Raw genomic sequence first — 22899 nt, 5'->3', positions numbered from 1 at the left:
TTCACAAACGAGCCCCACATTCACTGGAGCTGCCGGAAGAGGCCGGCAGACAGGCGCAGTGCAGCACTCCTGTTGTGTTCTCTTGGGCTATTTGTTCAGCCTGACCATTGCAGCTGCGGAAGAAAAACAGATCCCCTTACTCTTCGGGGGCAGATGCAACCATGAGCTCCAGGAGTCCCGAAGCTTCGCAACCACCACCTCCTCCAGCAGAGCATCCTGAGCACATGGACCACTTGTCCAGCTGCAGATGAGACAAGCTGCCTCTCCCCGAACCAGAAGAAACAGTTAAGGGCAGAGACTGCAACACTCCCCAGCACGAGCAAGAAAATAAAGCTCCTTTTCTCAGGCAGTGTGGGGTGGAGTTTAAGGCTAACGCAGAAGGGTTGGCAGCCTGGTGCTTGCTGGTAGGAACCCACCTCTGTCACCTACACAGCTCAACATCAGACCAACAATCAAGTAAGGAACACTCTAATCAAGAAACTGCCAAAGAGCCATCAGTAAACAGCCCAGCCAAAGACCGCCTTTGAAATACTTTTTAGCTTTTAATCATACAAATAATTCCCCCCCCCCCCCATGAACACTCTCCTGTTTTACTTTTAATCAAAGTTTACAACATCTATAGTAATTTATCTCATGGTATGTTTCATACATGGTGTGGCTTGTCATTTATTTCTCAACAAAGGAAATGTAGACTCAGATACGAGGATTCCATAACACACTATATCATAACATACTACTATACACTAATCATAATTAGAAGATCAAATACCATTATCATTTCATTTTAGTATGCAAAGATCACTAATATGTAGAATGGAAGCTAATGGTATCGGACGAATAGTGACTTGCTTCTCAATACTGTATAATTTTACAGCAGTAATAAAATCTTATTGTCATCACAAAGATGTTCCTAAATGCGGTATTGTACTTTTCAATCCCCAACGGTGAACAATAATAGTTTAATCACATATATTGGACATAGTAAATGATCTTCTTAGGAACTTGTTATATATGTATACAAATTCCATAATCAATGACACTCCAGACTGTTCTATTGCCAGAGGTTCTCAACTCCATTTTTTAGTACATTTTAATTGTATTAAACTAATTAAAAAGTACAGATGCATACAATCACAAAAGGAATAAGCATACATATTTTAAGAAGAAAAAAATGTCTATAAATTCTATAATTCTATATGTGTATAAATGAAGAAACATAATTACATTAAGCACATATTGCTCAAATGTTTTATTTGCTCCTCAGTTGAAAGGCAGTTAATTTAAATGTTCTATTCAATCTACCCAATACTCTAGAGTATATTTCTTGTTGCAATGTCTATGGTAATTTTTTTAGCCACTCCTCATTCCCAACAAATCCAAAGTTTTTAATAGAACCCAAATACATGGAATATTACCAAGAATGTATGGGTTCTTAAATTAGGAACTGTTTTAGAGTAATATTAGCAATCCTGAAGTCAGCCCCCCAAAAATCATAATAATAGTCCAAATCATATAGATTAATATTCCTGAATCACATTTTAGACAGTAGAGTAAATGTTAATCAATGTTTATTAAACATTGTCAGTATGCATAAAACATTAATTATATTAATTTATTTGAAGATCTTAAGAAACTTTTCATGTTGTTTCATAAAATCATTTATTTATCAACCTTAAGTTAACATTACTTTTTTATTAATTAACATTTATTAATTTTTATTAAGGTCACATAAATAACACAACTCTTGTCCAATTGCTTACAAACACTAGTATTAGGATTAGCTTAACAGTTACAGGTACTGTAATTTATACAGAGGCTCTAGCCATTGTGAGGCTTTAGAAGTGAGAAATGCATCTAGGCTTTTTTTTAAAAAGTGCTTAAATTGAATAGCCTGCCTAGCATCACTCTGAGATAAATCAATACTAAACCAATTATTTAATATTTGAAACAAATATTTTATGTTTTAAAAATGAATTATTTCATAACATAACCTTTTCATTCTTTAAAAAAATGCCATATTTAAACCTAAGTTTTTCCATTTATGTCTTTCACCTGTTAATCTATGCCAAAATTTCAAAGAAGTCTGATAGTAAGTTTAGGACAAAAAAGGACCTAAAATCAGAAGTTCCTTACTGGTAGTCCTTAACGTATGAATGTTTTTCACACTTATAACTCTTGTAGCCAATCCATGGTTACATGATCAAAATTCAGATGCTTGGCAACTGGCATGTATTTATAACTGTTGCAGTGTCCCAGGGTATGTGATCACCTTTGGCAACTTTCTGACAAGCAAATTCCACTGGGAAGCCAAAATGACTTAACAACCATTACTAACTTAATAACTGCCGTGATCCTCTTAATAACCATAGTAAGAAAGTTCATAAAATGGCAAAAATCATTTAACAATTGTCATGCTTTGCGGAAATTTTGGGTACAATTGCAGTAATGGCAATAGCACTTATAGTGCTTTACAGAGTCAGTGTATTGCCCCCAACAATCTGGATTCTCATTTTATCTACTTTAGAAAGATAGAAGGCTGAGTTGACCTTGAGCTGGTGAGGATCAAACTCCAGGCTTGGGCAGAATTAGCCTGCAATACTGCAATCTAACCACTGGGCCACCAAGGCTCTGTGCCAATTGTGGCCCTAAGCTGAAAACTACCAATTTTAAAGAATTGCAATAAATACCTCCCCTACTAAAAAAATAGGAAATCAAGTCCACCTTTCACTTTACCTTATAGTGACAATTTTTTAAGCATATTCTTGCCAATGAAATGTATTCAATAACTTGCAAAGGTGTTCAAAATTACAATTTTACTAAGAACAAATACGAAAGGTTCTCTCAAAATACAAACTAACCTTGGAGATATATTCAATTATTTATTCCTTTTCTTATACTGAACTGTAAAGGGAAGTCTACATCAACTCTAGGAATACTTTGATTTGTGTCAAAACATAGATTAAGCTAAATAACTTCACCCCTTAAGCCATATACTTTTAAAAATTATTATCCAGTAACATTAACTCTAATTTATTTCAGACAGGATCTAAAACTCTTGAATTAGGAATAGAAAATTCTTCCAACTTGGAACATGTAATGACAAATATTCATTGAGTTCTGTTTCATGGCTGCACTACTTGTAAACCATTAATTAGTTTCATTTTCAGTCATATGGTTCCTTGCGTTGGCACAGACCATGAATATCTTTAGAAATGCCGTGTATGAAGATTTCTACACAATCTGGAACTGAGTTCCACAAATGAAGTGCTGAATTTTGTATATCTCTTTACATCTCAGGAAATTTCATCAGGACTGTTGATGTTTATATTCCATGCATGGATATTCTTTGGGCACTTTGCTGGGGACTGGGCAGGAATGAAAAGCCTCTTCTTGCAAAATCCAGTAATCCACTTTTTGTTTTTTTGAGTCTATAAAAGGCTAAATTAATGGCCATGAATTTGATGGAATCCCACAACTCCCAGCTGACCGTAGAGACAAAAAAACAACAACCCCCAGCTGTAACTAATTCATATGAGCAATATCAAGAGCTCTCCTTAGTCCAGATTTAGCTTCCAAATGCCTTTTTGGCTGTAACACCTCCCATTAATCCGTGGAACAACAGTTCACCATTCCTCAACATAAGCTTCCTTGTCTAATCTAAAATTGGAGAATGGGGACAGGAGAGCAGTAACCATTCCTTTCTAATTACCTCTTTCTGAAGCTGCCCAGCTTTATTATAGGTTTATTATAGGTTTCTGGTTGCCAGTATGACACTGCAGTTGCCTTTCACAATGGCTCATAATGGATTCTTGTTTTTTTCCTCTAGTATTTGATTTTGCATTCTTCTATTCTGTCATCCTTTTTGCATAAAGGATCACATCCACTCAGAATCCCCACAATTCTCTTACTTGTATGTACAGTATGTATGCATACTGTATATGTGAATATAACATTTCTGAATCAAAATATGTATGTTTATGTATTATATTATGTAGGTATGTATGTAGGTATGTATTACACACACACACACACACACATGCACATACGTATGCAGGATATGCAGAGGTGGGTTGCTACTGGTTCACACCGGTTTGGGTGAACCGGTAGTGGCATTTTAGTCTTGGTCGCCCGAATCGGCAGCAACCCAGGGTGGCCACGCCCCTGAACTGGTTCCCTGATTGGCGATGCCATTGTTGGCGTGTTTTTACCAATTTTTTCATGTTCTGTGCGCGCGCGAAATGAACTGGCAGCAATTCCAGCAGCATCCCACCCCTGAGTATATGTGTATATAAATTTTCTTATTAAATTTATTGCTATTCATTTTGTTCTGAGGCAACTTTGTATATAATTATATGGAAAGAAACAGTAGCTTTTTGTGCATATGGGTTATCTGAAATTTTATTGAAAGGAATCACCACCTCTTACAGCCTGAGATTTATTATTCTTTTCTATGAATGAACAAAAGAAATAGTAGATCAGTAGTTGCTTCATTATACTGTGTATCACTGGTATACAATATATTACGGATGTTAAAAGAGATGCAGGGAAAAAAATCACAAATTTCAATAATGTACTGAAGAAGGTGCAATTGATCAGTGTAATTATGCACTGCTTAAAAAGAAAATAAATCTACTGGATCATATTATTATATCATTAGACAGCTGGAGAAAAATGTATTACGATTCCATGGTTTTAGCAAATTTGCTTAGCTGCAATCAACTGTATGATAAGAGGACACATATTGAAGTCTGAATTATCTCTTCTTATTCTGCAGCAAAACTAAGCTACGTCATTTGCATTAAATAAATTACAATAGCAAAAGCAAGAAGAGCTGATTCTTGCAGATGAGGAATGTTACATATCAGGAAGGAATAACTCCTTTTCCCTTGCATTGTAAATAATTTTTCTGCTATTCTGCTAATCTGCTATTCTGTAAGAAGGGAACTGACAGTTACTTTTGATTCTGTATTTTCTGCTTTAGTCATCCAAGGAAGCAAGAGAAATATTCCCAGAACATAATTTTGCTATTGTCATTCCATAATAATGACTAGAAATATTTTGTCATTCAAAATATAGCATTTCTGTCTATTTCGCTAGTGTAACCAAACTTTGGAATTTAAATGTGCAACTAATTAAAAGTTGAATTTACAGAAACTTTATTTTTATCTGCATTACTCCAGTGTCTGCCTGCCTGCCTGCCTGCCTGTCTCCCTCTCTCCCTCCCTGCCTGCCTATCTATCATCTATCTATCTATCTATCTATCTATCTATCTATCTATCTATCTATCTATCTATCTATCTATCATCTATCTATCTATCATCTATCTATCATCTATCTATCTATCTATCTATCTATCTATCTATCTATCTATCTATCTATCTATCTATCTATCTATCATCTATCTATCTATCTATTATCTATCTATCTATCTATCTATCTATCATCTATCTATCTATCTATCTATCTATCATCATCTATCATCTATCTATCATCTATCTATCTATCACCCATCAATCTCAAATCAGCAACTCTAAGTGCCAAATAATCATAAAAACAGATAAACCAGTTTTAAAAATTAAATACAAATAGCAAAAGAGATATTATGTTCTACAGGTATCAACATAAAACAGGTTATGGGACCCCTGACACACTTCAGACCCCAGGAAAATAACCAGGTCTTCAAGACGTTCCAAAAGGTCAATCGAGTTATCAGGGTTATCCAAATATGAGGATGAGGGATGTTGAAACAACTTAACAACTGTTTAAAGATTGGTTCTGTTGTAGAAGAAAGGACTGTACCAGGGAGTCCAATAATATTTTCTAACAATTCTCATGCATTAAAAATAACCTTTGTTATTTTGATATATATTTCAGTTTGGTTTATTTTGCATTTTAAATTTTGAAAACTACTAAAAATTCAATCCTATGATAAATTATCAATGGGTTAATTCAAGATCTCCTTGGTTCATGATCAGAGCACTCCAATTTTAAGGGAAAACTCTGATATTAAAACTGATTCCAACATGCCAGAAGGTATGCTGATTTTCTGGGAGGGCACCAGAGTTAGAATTAATACAATTATGGAGGCGGAGGCCTTCATGGAAAAAAAACAAAGCTCTCCTAGACAAAGTGGACAGTACACAAGAGATGAAGGACGGAGGGGCCGAGGCTTTGCTGGCAGGGGGGGGAGGAGGCAACAATGAGAAAACTCAGATCACAAAAATAAGTTAGAAAAAACATTGCAATTGCTGATACAATGAATTCTTTTGTTAGATACAAAGTAAATGATTGAAATTATTGAAAGATATAATGTAAAAATAAGCTGTCAAGATCTAGTTAAGCAATAATATTTTGTTTATCATTTTGTAAAAGTTATGAGACTTGGGGGGAATACCATTTCCTGCACGATGTAGCTGTCAAAATTTGTACCCATACCCACTACCCCTCTCCTTAAAATTTTGTAAAACCAATAAAAATTCTTATTCCAAAAAAAAAAAAAAAAACCTGATTCCCTATATTTCAACCTTCTTAGTTTTTGCTGCTGAATCTTTTTAGTATCAGAAACTTTGGAAGTCAGGAAGAATGAAAAGAAAATCAACAAAAAGATCATATTATGGGAAAAAAATGAGCTTGACATGATCAACATAATTACAATGTCAAAAACTGGGATATCTTAATAGGACCATAAAAAACAAGATTGCCTTGCTATGAAACTTACTGACTATAATGATAACTAAAATAGCTCATGCTGACTAAATCTATAGTTACTAATTAACAGGGTCAAAAGCTTCTCCATATTTTCAAGACTTCAACATATGTTTACTTGTTTTTTTATCTTTGAAGAAAAGCTGAAATAATAGATTAGATCATAGAAAAGGCTATACTAAATAAAATCTATCTTATCCCATTCAGTGTACAGGATAGAACAAAGGTAAAGGTTCCCCATACACATATGTGCTAGCTGTTCCTGACTCTAGGGGGCTCATCTCCATTTCAATGCTGTCCAAAGATATCTCCGTATATTGTATATAAAATAGTACACTAATAGATCAATATGTATAAGAGGAATATATGTACACATATATAGATATAAGATGTATTGTATATAAATTAGTACATTGGTATATTAAAATGTATAAAAGAAGTATAAGTACATATGTATAGATATAAGATGTATTGTAGATAAATTAGTAGATTAAAATGTATAAAAGAAGTACCATATTTTTTGGAGTATAAGATGCACCTTCCCCCCCCTAAAAGATGGTGAAAATTTGGGTGTGTCTTATACACCGAATGTAGCCCCACCCACCCACCATCCCCAACCCTTTGGCCTTTGCCTCCCAGCAATTTACCGTATTTTTCGGAGTATAAGACGCACCAAGGGTTTGAAGAGGCAAATTTTTTAAAAAAGTTTTTGCACTCTGCAGACCTTCCAAAAATGAAAACGGTCCTGTTCTTTTTTCAAAAAAAGGGCATGAATAGTCTTTAGGAGGCTTGTAGAGTGCTCCTGGGGGGGTGGGGGTGGCCAAAAACAAGCAAAAAAGCCATTTTTTGCAAAAGCGGGCCTGTTTTTTGTCAAAAAAGGGCATGAATAACCTTTAGGAGGCTTATAGAGTGATCCTGGGGGCTGAGGCAAAACTGAGCAAACAATGGCCCGTTTTTTGCTCATTTCTGCCTTCCCCAGTCCCCAGGAGCATTCTGAAAGCCTCCTAAAGGCTATCCACAGCCATTTTGGTGAAGGAGGCGGGGTTTCAGGAGGCAAAAAATGTTGCATTCAGTGTATAAGACGCACCCAGATTTTCAGCCTCTTTTTTGAGGGAAAAGGGTGTGTCTTATACTCTGAAAAATACGGTGCTTCCTTGCAGCAAATGGGAAAAATGGGGCTTGCAGAGGCGACAATAGGCTATGGGCAATCCCTGCAGCCTGAAACAGCTGATAATCGGGAGGCCCATGCTGAAATTGAAAATGAAACTTGCTGTTTGCTACTGTTTGGTGCAAGGAGGTAAATCAATAACTATAAATGCCTATAGAATGTTCAAATTATTAGACTTATTTTTTTAAAGACTGCTTTATTATTATTCTAGACAACTTAACAGACCGAAGAAGCTTTTTAAAATAAATGTTTCATCTGAAGAGGCCCAGTGCTATTGTATCTTTTTTTAAATAGCAGAGAATAACTATACTTCCAGAAAGCCACATCAATTTTAACAGTATCTGTACAAGTATAGTCTGAAATGTAATACCACAAATGGTGTATATCATCTATACTGTTTGCTGCTTGTTACAAGGAGGCAAATTGCTGGGAGGCAGAGGCAGATTTCCCCCTCCCTGTTTTCCTTTCCAAAAGGTAGGTGCAACTTATATTTTGGAGCATCTTATACTCTGAAAAATATGGTATATATACACATGTATGGAAAAGAATGGTATAATGGAGGTATAACGATGTGGAAATGTTGCACACTAGATAATTGTGTTAAAAATTGGAAAAAACTGTTCAATAAAAATATTATATATGAAAAAGAAACATGTGATATCCAATTGTTTATCTTGTAAAATTGTTCGGTCTTTTTAAACTGACATTTTTATTAAAACATGATAAATCATGGTTCAGGCCATTAAAAAAAAGACACCTCTGTGGTTGAGAGAAATGGGGTTATTTGTGTAAAAGAGAAGAACCTGAGCAACTCCATTTTACATAACACAAGCTGCACCTTTGTAACACATTAAGCTAAAGTCTTATATAAAGGGAACATTTAGGGCAATAACCGAGCTATGAGGTGGATTGAAGAAAAGCAGGCCAAATGAACTTTGGTCTCAATGGAAACTGCTGGAGTCAGTTTCAAGATGCTGACATAAGGGGATTATCTTGTTATGTTATTATTATTTCCTAATATGGTGGGAAGCAATGGGGGACTTTCCACTCAAGGTTTTTTGGGGCTGTAAACTGTTTGACTGGTTACCAAGGCATTGTGTAAAACGTGTTGTATAATATGAACTTGTGTAACATGGACATGTAAGGAAGTGGTCTGTCACCCCAAAAATGTATTTAAACTCTGTATCCAAAGCTGTCAGACATTCTCTTTCTATCGCCCCAAGTCCCTCCGGGGAGAAGGGGCGGTCTAGAAATCTAATAAATTATTATTATTATCTTTCGTGATTGAGAATCCTTTTGCAAAAGGTTATACAATTGTATCCTAAATAGGTTTTCAATTATTATATCTGAATTTCCATATACTCTTGGGAGTAGTTATCATTGCCGCCTTCTCAGAAATTCTCAGAAGTTCCAATCTAGCCCACAACTCTTTTATTTTTTGATAGAATCCTATCCAAATAGTAACAGGTGTGAGCCTTCTCAAGTAATCAAGGTGAGCTAGGTAGTGCTACCTGCTGGGGACACATCTAGAAAATTCACTAGTACTAAGAATTCTAAAGCACGTTTTTAGTGAGAATAATATAAACATTTGTTGAATAGGATAATGGTTCTAGAAACATAAGATAATTCCTGGTATGTCAATGAACATTTAGGACTAGGAGTGATATTATAGCAGCTGCCACCAAGAAGAGGGGGCCACTACAAACAACAGTGGGTCAACCTATTCTCCCAAATACCTGCAGACAGGGCAGGAAGCCGTGGATAGAAACTAATTGAGGAGAGAGCCAACCTAGAAATAAGAAGAAATTTCCTGACAGAACAATTAACCAGTAAAATAGCTTTGCTTTAGAAGTTGTAGGTGCTTCATCTCCGGAGGTTTTCAAGAAGAGATTGGACAGCCATTTGTCTGAAACGGTATGGAGTCTCCTACTTGAGCAGGGGGGTTAGATTGAAAGACCCAACTCTGTAATTTTATTATCTTCCTATCCCACATCTTAATATTAACCTTGGCTATAATGCCATAACTAATGTCATGTTCATTTGATTTCTAAAAACAAAGTATTTCTAATACTTTCTTCCATATCTTCCCAGTCTTAGAATGCTAGGTTCTGTTCCACACTTGTAACACGCAGTAGCCTTCACTGAAATATCCATGATGTTATGGCATTATAGAGATGGTTATATAAGGCATACAGTACAGCAATGGCATTTTAACTAGATATTCATATTCACAGCAGTGATATCTTCCTTACTAGATAGTATTGAATACGGTCATGTCACCACATAGCTAATTGTTTCTGGTGTTATTCACAGGAAAGTGTGGAGGACTACATGGGGGTGAAGTTACTTTGATTCTTCAAATATTTGCATTTCTGAGGGTTATAATGTAAACTACAGCAGCAGCAATCGCCGGAAGAAATGTGCTAGGAAGACCAGCAGAGTTTTCCTTTCACTGCAAGGCTGAAAGTGATTTCAAAACATTCTGTAGTTTATCAGCCCCAATGATTGGTTTCACTTGCGCTGTTTTCGGCTCTACAAAGCTCTTGCGCCAAACACAATTGAATCTGGAATTGTTATGGACATTTCTAAGCCCTACAATCAGCAACTGTCTCACCCCCCTCCCCACACACACACCTTTCTCGGAAAGAACTGCAAACTGCCATCTGGTGTCTGATGTGGCTCAATCCACCCACATTACTGCTGAGTAGTACCTTGCAAGGCAGAACTAGTGCCTGCCTTAACTGCATGTGCAAGGCGTTTCGCTTTTAGCTGGTTTGTCATTCTTTTTCACCGGCAAACTTTCCTGTTATTCTGACACTAAGCAGCGCTAGGAGGCTGCCTCGGCGTCTCCTTTTAATGTCTCGATTCCTCGTTAGTTTCTTCTTCTCAGATCCCACTGACAATATGGACATAGGACGCCCGACACACACACAGGCCCTGCAACCGCCTCTCTTTAACATCTGGTTCTTGGGAGTCCCTCGGCACCTGCAGGCACTCAACGGCTGCAGGAGCAGCTTAGGGCGTTGCCGCGCTTGCAAATTCCGTGTTGGATTCCCACTGCCGTTTACTGGGAGCGTGAGCGGCTCCAAAAGACGAGCGACTGAGCAGCCGAGCCTCTCTTTTCCTTCGCCTTTTTTCCAAAGCTTCCCCGCCTACTTCTAGAGCGATTAGTCGAAGACGCCCGCTTGCTGGTGCTGCTGCGCGGCTGTTGATCAACTGATCATGAAGGAATCGAGAGAGGACAGAAAACCCAGGAGCAAATCGCTGCTTCTTCCCGTTCGCTCCTGCTCTAGAGTCTGGAGCTCTGGACTGGAGGATCAGGTGAGGTGGCTTAGGGACGCAGATTCTCCCGGAAAATCGCTGCGCGACGAGAAAAGGGGTCTGGGACACGGCGACCCACCCACCTTCAACCTTCCTCTCCCGGCCCGATTTTTAATTAGACGTCCCTGTGCACGTGTTAGCCAATAGCCAGTTTTCAAATGCAGGATCCCCACAGCGACTTATCCTAACATCTTCTAGAGAGTCACCCAACCCTCTTTGAAGCGACGTAGAGCTACAACATTGCTGATTTATCTCTACAAGGAGAGCTGGGTGACTCTAGAAGACGATCCACTGCACTAAATGGGGCTGGAAGTAAGCAGATCAAGGGAGGGAAAGAAGCGGCGGGCGGGTGGATGGGCTGACGGTCGAGACAGTGTGTGGGGAAGGGAGGGGAAGGGAGGGGAAAGGAGAGGCTCACACGTGACGTTGCTTACGCGAGCGTGTTTTACCTGCCCACTTTTTAATATCTTTGGTTCTGTTGGCAGCGGGGAAGGGTTCTTGAGGCGGATGTATTGTGAACCCCTCGCCTCTCGGATTGTTTGTTTCTGAAGAATGGTAATGTGGTGGCGATAGACGTAGTGTGAATTTTATGTTGTTATTTGGATGGTATTCCCACACACACACCCCGCACACCTGAAGCGGCAGCTCCCTGTAAAAGTAGAACTGCCAAGCCATAAATTAGAAGACTACTATAAATGTCAGAGCAAGACTGACGGATGTGTATGTGTGTGTTGGTGAAAATTATATGTCTTGCCAAATTTAGCGCCTCAGAGCTTTTTCCTCTTGCTAAAGAGATTGTCGATCTGCTGGGGAAGCAGTAGGATGAACAAGAGGGATAAAACTGAATGTGTTCATGGGAGTGGGAGAGTTTGAAGACCTTTTTCAATTGGAGGCTACAAGGTCCCAGGTAAGGCTGTATCATGAGACCTGATATCTACTTCCATACAGGGAAGAAGCTTGGACTCCCTGATCCAAGTGACCCTTCTCACTTTTGGGTGAAGGGAGGAGCAGGATACCATTGATCTGACATAGGAAACCTTGCCAGGTGCTCCTTGTTTAGTCCCACCACCCCCAAATTCTGCTGCTGTTCTCTGAGGAATTGGTCACACTGCCCTTAACTCTTTCCCCAATTGCCCTCTGTAACTTCTGGCCCCAGCAGCAGTCGGGATTGTTGTACTCCTTAGCAATCATTTGGCTGGTGTACTCAGCCCATCCTTTTCCTCTGATGGTTTGTGTGAATGGAGGAGGGGAAATGGAACTGATCCATGGGTTTTGGGGTCTTCCTTGAATGATGGAGCGGGCTGAAGCTAGGTGATGGTTTCAGAGATTCGCTGATGTAATTCTGTTTTTTGCCTTGGATGTGTAGGTTATCAATTGCTGCCCCCATGAAGTGGAGATTGAACTGACAGTGGAATTGAAGTTTCAGTTCAGGATTTGGGGGTGAATTCGTGTGAAGAAAAAGGGGAAGAAAACACTGCAATTACAAAAGGAGAGGAGAATATCTATTTATCTTGCTTATTCTTCGCTCCCTATTTTTTGCCATGAAAAGAAAACAGAAAAGATTTCTGCAAATGACACTGCTATTCCTGGTGACTCTAATATTCCTGCCAAATATTGGACTCTGGTCTCTTTATAGGGAAAAACATTTTATAAAATCCACAGTGCTGGGAGAGCAGCAGGTAAGTGAAACAAATGTGATTAAAAGTGGCCGGCAGCAAAGCAAATTGTTTGTGTGTTAAGTGGGGAGTGAAAGCTGTTTAGCTGCTATAAAAAGCGGGGATGGCTCTTAGCAATTGATGCATCCTTTAAATTTGAATCTTTTGTTGTGGGAATACTGAATCCACTCTAGGGAGCCTGTGAGGCAGAGGGTTTTAAATTAGCTTCACTATTGATTAAAATGAAGTAGAAAAATAATGATGGGATGAGATAGAAAACAAGATTATAGAACCTCTGCATAAGTATAATATCTGAATCATGAGTATCAGACCTATTAATTCTGTTTCTCATAAGTCATAACATATTGTTTCAGGTGGAACTCAAAAGTTTATAAAGTGAATACGTGTATATTTATATGTATACTAGGCTGTATTTTTTGTATAGAAATCTGTTGAAGCATGTACAATGCAGCTTAAAGCTGATACTACAATATAAATATAATTATATAATGCAATTATACATTGATCAATAATATCATAGTTTATTGAAGAGTTATAATGATCCTTACTAGTTTGTTTATTGAATAAAACATATTAGGATTCCTCTCTGTCTTCTTGAACTGTTCCAAAGAAATAAGTCAACTTGCAAGTTGGTTGTTCATTTCATTGCAAAAAATGCCTGGTAAACTTCAATGGGATTTTATTTTAAATGTATTGCAGCCTAATCTTTCTATTCAGAATATTCTTCTGTTTTTTCCTGTTAGAAATGGATTTTGTCTCTTTGGTATTCAATTGCTTTATTTCCATTTATAAAGTTTTTTTGTTGTTGCTTGATCTTACACTACACAGAAAAGTATGTTTGCAGGCATGCATATAGAAAAACACACACACACAAATTGTTTATGGCCATTCTATCTTCTTGGTGCTACAATGTTCTCTTAAGTACATCTAGTTTATGATTCTCTTTGTTATCTGAGATTAATTTTTGCCATAATTTTCAGTTTATGAAGCATAGCTTTGACATGTAAGCCAAAATGACTTGCATTAAAGTAAGTGCCTTTTTAGAGAGTTCTTTTATGCAAAAGTTTAAAATGCTTCTAATAGGTAAAAAAGGTGTAATTATAATGCCAGAGAAATGTTAACTGCAGAATATTCTCTTTAGATTTTAAGGCAACTAAGCACAGAGATTATACAATACAATTATATTTTATATCAAAACAAGATACTATCACCATATACATCATTATATTAATATATTTAATTTCAAGGACTATCAGTCAAGTGTATTATTCTTCCACACATTACATAATGATAGATTATTTTGGTCAATAAGAGGTACACTTCTGCATATAAGATTGGTAATTGATAGCATGCTCCATCATTGACTGAATACATATATCTACCGGTAATAAGTTCAGTTTTAAAGTATTTTGAAACATGGTGCTATGGAAAAAGCTTTACTTTCATAAGCAATCAGTCTTTTTATGAGGTGCTTTTAAAGATTACATTCAAGATGTATAAGTATTTTACAGCAAACATAGGATGTTTACTTGGAAATAACACTTTCTGAGTAGTGCTGATCTCCTAGTAAATATGATAAAATGTTTGTGTGTGAATACAGAAGTCTGGTTCATTACATAATATAAATAAATATAGTAATGGAGTAGTAACTTTTAAACTGATTTTTAAGTGATGGCCTTTCTATTTGTTGCCCTTCAGGTGTGCTGGTTTCCAACACCTGTCTCCATTACCCATTAGAGAAAGCTGGAAAGGATTTAGGAATATTGGTTTAAGACAGTGTAAGAGTATGAATTACAATTCTGAATGTCTTCTAAATAGCATATATTTTTAATTGCTAATCAACTGACAGCCCAATCCGATGCAGTACATTCTGCTGCAGCTTATACAAAATTTGTCTAGGATTGTATTGGAAAGTATAAGCATGACCGAAAGAAATATACATACCAGAATTCTAAACAAGTCTAATCATAAGAGAAACCTTATCACAACCAGTCCTGTCAGACTATTGATTACTCTGCTAAAAAAAAAACCTAATGTCTGACCAATAAACACAGCATTTTTTAAAAAAGGGTCATGAAGGAAAATGAGGTAGGTTGCATTGGGGACACCAGGTACCATCATTTCAGATGGCTGGAGTTGTAGTCCGGCCCAGTACAGGGATTCCTGTCTGAGCAGGTCTAGAAGACCTTTCCAACTTTGTTATTCTGTTCTTTTGACGTTTTGAAATTTTCATGAATAAATTGCAGCAATCTACATGTCGAAGATCAGGGCTAATCAGATTTCTAGAACATGCATGAAATAACATCATGGTTTATCGATTTGATATTAAAGCAAGAAAAAAAAATAAGAATGTAACATGGCACAAAGTATATGCCCAGAGAACTCTGCTTCAGTTGTGCAACTAGATATTTATTGTACAAGTGGGAATCAAAGAAGATGTAGCAATGCACATTTCTATCTGTAAGAAATATATTTTCCGTGACAAATTACTAGTTTTATGTGACCTACTTTGTAGGAGTGCAAGTAATGGGATTTGGATTCTAAGACCCTAGGTATTTACATAACATAATTTATTTATGTTTTAATTTCAGGAAAATGTGGATCAGATTGTGGTGCCAACATTTCCTGAACTGTTCTCATTTTAGTTGAGTAGAATGATATCTGATTTAAACATTAAAATGCACTTAAATAGGCCTAATCTCAGCTCTATAAAAAGTTTTTTTTTACCTCCTAAGACTACATTGCAGAATACAGCTTTGCAATTTTAGTTAAGAGCATGCTATGAGATACTGTGGATATTGTGTAAGCACATTGTGGATTGCTACTGAAATATGTAATCCTATAACCATTTATCTGGTTATTTAATCAGATTTCAATCAGAAAGTAAGTCTGAATGAAATCAGTATATTTCAATATACCGATTTGAGAATATGTGTATGTGATTGCAGTGAAAGGACTGGTAATATGTTAGCTGTTGGCTAAATTATATATGGTTTATAATTAACAAAATTGAAATCAGATAGATTTGGCATATCAACACTGACATGACTGTTCTAGAGATCAAACCTGATAACACTGTATTATAACTAACATTAATATTCGGACATTCTAACTTCTGTGGATTTCTGAGATGCTGACTTAAAATTATAAGAATATTTTTCATTTCAGTATGTGTTAGATTGGGTAATGGATAGGCACACACAGGCTTAATGGTAACAACAGCTCTTTATTAAGTACAACAAGTGAGAACAATCCAGCGAAGGTTGAGTCTGACAGCAGCCATTTTATAGGGAGCTGTCAGACCCTTCGACCAATAGGATTAAACCTCTGTTCCCGCCGGAACAGAGGACCTTGGTGAAAACCAGTGTAGTTGGAACAAATATCTAACAGTATGCCTTCTAACTTTATCACAGAACAAAATGTACACATGAATGCTGCAATCCTCTACTTGGTTGCTTAAAAGTAGGACATATTGAACACTGTAGATCTTCTAAACAGGCATAGGTATGCAACAAAGAAGATTTAGGCTGAAGTGTGAACAGATAACTTCTGCAATGCTCTACTTTGAATGGATCTATGATTGCGAACTGTCAATATTTTTATTTGTCTGTTATATATTGAAATTATTCGCTGGATGAAATGCATGTGTGAACTGATACTAGACTTTGTAAACCAGATAATGTTAAAATCACACAGAGAGATTGATTCTTAAATTAATCAGAAACAGCAAATTGGCCGGAGTGGAGTGGAGGGGGTGAATCAGACAATTAACATGTAGAAAGGTTACTCAAGAAGGGTAATGGGACTGGCTGGTAACTGAACAAATTCTTTTGATTTAATTCCATCTTTGTGGAAATGTCACAAAATTGCTTCAGAAGCATTCAAAGAATTAACATTTTGTAATAGCATGATGTAATTGTATAGATTTAAGTGATGCATTAATAATAAAAGCGACCGTGTCCTAGTGACATGTACACAGCATTTGTGAAATTAATTGTGAAACAATTTCAGAGTTTCATTTCTTATGTAATCATCTCTGCAACTTTTCTCTAAAGTCAGACCCTTTACTAGAAGATTGGAAAAAAACTGTTATAACTTTCTTTCCACCTTGTTCAATGTTTTCCTGACTCAACAGTCAGGGGAAAGTCAGGAAATCATAGGGCCATTAATGTGACATCTGTCTTGAATGATTTAGTGAAAAGTTAGAAAATAGTGGAAACCATCTTAGAGCTGTATCAGCATGGCTTCTGCAAATGGAAGCCTTGCCACACTAACATTTGAAGTTCTTGGGAATGTCAAGAGGCATGAAGATAGAATGCAATGGAAGTAATTTACAAGTAGTAAAAAAACTGTAGAAAGAAGGAAATGTTGGTATTCACAAAATATTGATGCTGGACTAATAGCTCAGGTAATTATATAGTATGATAGCTTGGCAGAACCTGGAAGAAGTAACAGGAGCTCATTCCGTTACATGGCACTAGGGATTCAAACTGCCAAACTGCCAACCTTTCTGATTGATAAGCTCAGTGTCTTAGCCACTGAGCCACCACGTCTCCCCCCTTTTTTTGTATAAAGTTTTTTATTTTTTCATTTTCATAAGATATAACTGCATGTATACTATTACATAACCAACATCGTATTATATTATTAAATGTTTACATCAATTCATCTTACCATCAACTCCCAAAAACAATTATTGGCTCTTCTGCTCTCCATACACCAACTTTGTACCTTATCCATCAGTTTCTTCTCACTCTCTCCTCCTCCTCCCTACCTCCTTTCTTCCCTCTGTCATCCTCTTCTCTACTTCCCCTTCCTCTCTCCTTCTCCTCTCTCCCCTTTTTACTCCTTTCTCTCCTCCTCTCCCTCTGCCCTCTCTCCTGTCCCTCTCTTCTTCCCTTACCTCTCCCCTCTACTTCCCAATCTTCATCTCATTTACTTGGTATATTTCAGCCTCTGCGCAAGCTCCAGTTTATGTTGATGGTGTTTATAATTCCTTTTCAACATACATATTTAATTTTAACATATATAGTAATTGTATTTTTAACCCCCCCCCCCCGCCCAAGCCTATTTTTGGCTGAGATGTAGACCTGGTTACAATTCCCAGCTATCATTATATTTATATAATTATGCATCCTTACACTCCCCAAATTTGTGATTCTGTCTTTATAATCTCAATAATTTCCCATTGTAAGTATATTTCATGTTCCCTATCCATTTTTCCATATCTTGGCTTAGGTTACCCTTAATTGTCTTTAAATAACAATCCTTACTGTTCAATGTTCATTACAATTCCCTTAATCTACTCTATAGAATAAGAAGCGGTACACATCTCACTTCGTTCATCATCTTAGGAGTTCTATATGTGTCCATGTTTCATATATTTTAACTCATACTTGATTGTCCTTCCATTCAATCAATTAGCAACTCAGTTTAAGTATGATGTCTAAAAGTGAATCACATACCTCTGCCTTGCATTCTCCCCATAACAGTTTCATATTTGTCCATATTTCATATATTTTAACCTTTATTTAATTATCTTTCCATTATCATATTCAATCAGTTAGCAACTCAATTTTATAATCATGTATAGGAGTAAACCACATATCTCAGCTTTATATTTCCCCATATAGCAATTTCTAATTGTCTGCTTTTTCCTAGGAAGTCTTTTGTCCCACTTCTCTATTCCTATCTTCTCCCTTTTTTTTTGTTTTGACATGTCCACCCTCTTCAATTTTCCCCAAGCCACTGTAAAACCCAGTGAAATCTTTTGTATTTCCCTTTGTTGGGGCGTAACCTCCCTCTTCAGTTTTCCCTATGTGGTCAACTTCAGTAAGATCTTTTGTCTGCCTTTTATTTCCTTTTGTTGGGACACATCCCTCCTTTTCAATTTTACCTATACCACTGTCAAACCCAATGGAGTTTTTTGTCTGCTTTTTATTTTCCACTGTTTCTACCCCTTCATTATCCCTCCCCCCTTCTTCCTTCACTTCTTTCTTCTGTTTCTGTTTCTCTGAGTTCAAAAATATATTTAGACTTTATTTTAATGATTTAGGCATTTTTTAAAAAATAATTTCACGTAGTTCTTCAAATTTCCACCTTTCCATAATGTCCAGTACCAAAGTTACAGTTAGTTATACCGTTCTTATTTCAGAGTTCTGGTCCACCTTAAATTTAGCTAATTCAGCTAATGTGGAGAGGAAGAGAAGTGGGAGCAATCTTGATCTTTTGCAGAGAAAAAAACTTCGTATTTTGCCGGTTCTTGATTCCCCTCCCTCGTTACCTTCCATCTCTCGTTGGTTATAGTTGCTCAAAATATATTAATTGGAACAAACTTGCATACATCCAAACTCCGGTATGTTTCTCTTCGCCTCCTGCTTTTTCAAGTTCTGATTTATGGCAATTGGTTAATTAAATCTTCCTGCTCAGAGTTTCGCATTCCATTTACAGCACAGGCAAGATTAGGTTATCAGTGATAAAATAGTGTTTTTTTTCTGTATTACATTTTTTTCTTTATTACATTCCACCTCTCATTAATTGGAGTTGCTTAAGATATGTTAGTTAGAAGAAATTCAAACAGAGCAAATCTCCTTTGTATGTTTTAGTTTCCATTTCAACCTCCTAATCCAGCGATGATGAACCTTTTTTGGCTCGCATGCCACAAGTGGGGGGAGCTCAGGGGGGTCGTGTGCGGGCATGCCACACCCATAATGCAATGCACGACCCCCCAGTGCGCATGCACGCACAATGCGTGACCCCCCATTTTTACATGCTTTTTTCGCCATCCCCAGGCTCCAGAGGCTTTATAGGAGCTTGGGGAGGGCGAAAAAACTGGAAGTCGCTTCCGGTTTGCTCGGAGGGTTGTTTTAAGCATTCTGAAGGCTTTAGGGAAGCCTCTGGAGGCCCTCTGGGAGGGTGGGGGAGGCTCTTTTCGCCCTCCCCAGGTTCCTATAAAGCCTCTGGGGAGGGGCGAAAAATGGCTTTTAAAAAGGTGAACTTAGCTGGCCAGCGTGCGCATGCACGCTGGCCAGCTGACAGGGCAGCGCCTCACGTGCCCTGACAAATGGCTCCGCATGCCACTTGTGGCACGCGTGCCATAGGTTCGCCATCACTTTCCTAATCTCTTTTAAAAACACAATCTTTTCAAATCCAAAACCAAATTTAGAGTTTGTATTTGAGTGGGTTTGTCACTTCTGTACTTTCTCCTTTTCTGTCCAAATTGTTTCAAGCAAATGGCTCTTTTGGGGCTAGTGATTCAACCCTCTATTTTTCCCCTTCTTTTTTTCTTTTTGCCAAAATACAGATCTGTCCATTAATATTATTTATACTCTCAAGGTTCTTTACCTTTTCCAAGGTCTGATTTATGACTGTGGGTTAATTAGATCTTCTTACAAGGCTTTCATCTTGTCCTGCACGCTTCTGCTCAGTTGCTTTGGCTGGAAGCAGCTTCTTGTGCAGCCATGTTGTCATGCTGCCACCCCGACTCCAATTCAGACAGCAAATCTCCGACCTATGAGGGACTTGTTGCACTCCCTCTGGGTCTGATGAGACACTGCCCTTTCTTCATCCCACCCCAGGGGGGTTCTGATCCAAAAAGGATCTCGGAATTGTTTTGTCAGACAGAGTTCATGTGAGGCTCTTCAGAACTCCCACCCCTGTCGCCTGTCCAGCTGGAGAACTTCCGGTCAACTCCTGCGTCCCCCCCCCCCTTTTTTAATGCTACTCAGGGGAAGAAAAATAATATTGAAAGTAAAAAAGTAAATTCCCAGACAGACTTATAGCAAGTCCTTAAGGTGAAACATTTCCTTTCCACAGCCCACACTTCTTTTCAAATAATCTGAACTTGCTTTCCACAAGTCTTCAAACAATACAAACAAAACGACACTGGAAAAATACTTTTGCGTATTATTACTCAGTAGGAAGGAAGCAAAATCTGGGCAAATACAACTATGTTCATATGAGTGAGTGGGTTCCTGTAAGTATTGGTTAGTCATGATGGAAAACATGATATCCAATCCATTTGGGCTGTTTTTATGTGATTTATGCTGTAAACCAGAAAAAAATGACATTTGGAGATATTAGACAAAACTTTTCTAATTGCACTGTATTGGGCCTCATGGCAATTGAACCACATTAGAAATATAATGGTTCTATAATGGAAATATAAAGATGCTTTTGCAAAAGGCAACTACTTTTTTCTTTTGCTTGAAGACATTTTGCTTCTCATCCAAGAAGGTTCTTCAGTTCATGGTTTGGGAAAAGTGAGTTAGATCATCTAACTTGGGATGATAAGCAACAATTGTTCTCCTATTATAAGATCTGGGATAATTTTCTGCTTCCATATTCAACTTACTAGCTTTAGGAGTCATCATGAATAAATTTCTGTACAGTATAACAGTGCCTTTAATGGGTGTAGGTGCGAGATGCAGTGATGAGCGATGAGGTTTATGGCTGGTGAGGCACTGATACAGTGGTGGGTTTCAAATTTTTTTAGACTTGTGGACTTCAACTCCCAGAATTCCACAGCCAGGCATGCTCAGTTCCGATTTAAAGCGACAGCATTTGTTTTTCTCCTTTGCGAAAGAAGGTTCCTTCTTTCTTTTTCTTCTGCCTTCCCCTCCTCCCTCCCTCCCTCCCTCCCTCCCTCCCTCCCTCTTCCCCTCTCAAACACACACACACACACACACAAAAATAAGTTGGATTGGACTATCTCTCCTACCCCCTTCCTTCTCTCTCACTCACTCTCAAACACACACACACACACAATTGGATTGGAGGGAAGAGCACCAGCGAGGAGACCACAGGAGGAGGCAGGAAGACAGTCAAAGAGCCATACTGGAGCACACACACTTTCCCCCAGCCCCGGAAGGATCCAGCCCAGCTTCACTAATTACAGGTTTGAAAAGGCAATGTGGCTCTGCCTGCAATCAAACTACACCCCAGGGAGAGCACAAGCAAGCCAGAGTCCTTCCCTCCAGCCTTTGCCCAAAGCCCCACACCAGGAGGGAATTCCTCCCCCTCCGTCCGACCCACACGTACCTTTTCCAACTGTTTCAGAGAGGATTTCAACTCTGTTCTTGCCTCGGGTCCTCTGAAGAAGCCCCGCCCAAACGAGCGCCCTCTACTATGAGGCAGGAGAAGTGCGTGCCTCACCTACGTCAGGAATTTTTAGGCTTTTAACCCTTGCTTAACTCTGCTCGAGTGATCATAAAATGCCTAAAGTCAGACTAGATGAGGCATGCAGTTCTCCTGCCTCATGGTTGAGGGCACTTTTTAGAGGCTTTTTTAAACAGTCAAGCAGAGTCATCCACAGTGAAGCAGCAACTAGCTCAGCCTGACCTCAGCTCTCGCCTTTTTCCTTTTACATTTCTTTTCTTTTCATGATGACAGTGGTGAGGCTGTGCCTCCCCTGCCTCATCTGACTGCACATCACTGGCGAGATACAACTATTTTCTTGTGTGCTAGTTTAAGATCCAATGAATGTCGAAGAAGTAGTTCTTCTTACTTGGTGACATGATACGGTAGACTATACATTCTGTAGACTACATGCCTATATATGGCATATAATGACAAAATACATATACTTTGCTTTTGAAAGTCCATGGCTAAATTGTGATGGAAAACAAGTTAGAAAATGTACTGTTCTTAAACTGGACCAATTTAACATGCATTAAGTGTTAAATCTTTACCTATTCATTTTCACAGAATTTTTGTAACTAAATGTTACTGAGTGAAAAGATCAGAGGCAAGTAATCTCAAAAGAATCTGTAACATATAATTGTATTTTAAAAATAACACAACAGTAAGAATTCTGAGCTGATAAAAATATTTTTGTTAATAAAATTACAATATTACTAGAAATGATCAAACTTTTCTCCTTTCTCTGTAACTGCTAATTTTTGTTAGGCTCCAAAATATTAAACTAAGAATGTGTTTTTACTTTTATTTCATAGCATTATCAATTTTTGTGTATGTATATATATGCAGCTCTTGGTATATTCGTGTGTTTTCCCGTGTAAGATTGACAGT

General features: G+C 37.7%; 1 protein-coding gene across 2 annotated transcripts in view; it reads left to right on the top strand.

Annotated features, from left to right (window-relative positions):
• Window positions 1-10667: 10667 nt before the first annotated feature.
• The window catches only part of GALNTL6 (polypeptide N-acetylgalactosaminyltransferase like 6), a 588124-nt gene continuing 575892 nt past the window's right edge, over window positions 10668-22899 (top strand). Inside the window, exons 1-2 of one of the 2 annotated variants that reach the window (XM_081959155.1) lie at window positions 10668-11194; window positions 12561-12873. In XM_081959155.1, coding sequence (XP_081815281.1) covers window positions 12736-12873 — 138 coding nt within the window. In that variant the 5' untranslated portion in view covers window positions 10668-11194; window positions 12561-12735. Of the gene's footprint in view, window positions 11195-11771; window positions 12102-12560; window positions 12874-22899 lie in introns of those variants that run through there. The other variant, XM_081959156.1, reaches the window with a different exon arrangement.

The sequence above is a fragment of the Natrix helvetica genome, assembly GCF_964273705.1.
Source record: "Natrix helvetica genome assembly, chromosome: 7".
Lineage (NCBI taxonomy): Eukaryota > Metazoa > Chordata > Lepidosauria > Squamata > Natricidae > Natrix > Natrix helvetica.
Note: the sequence above shows the minus strand (reverse complement) of the source record. Positions and strands in the feature narration are given on the sequence as shown.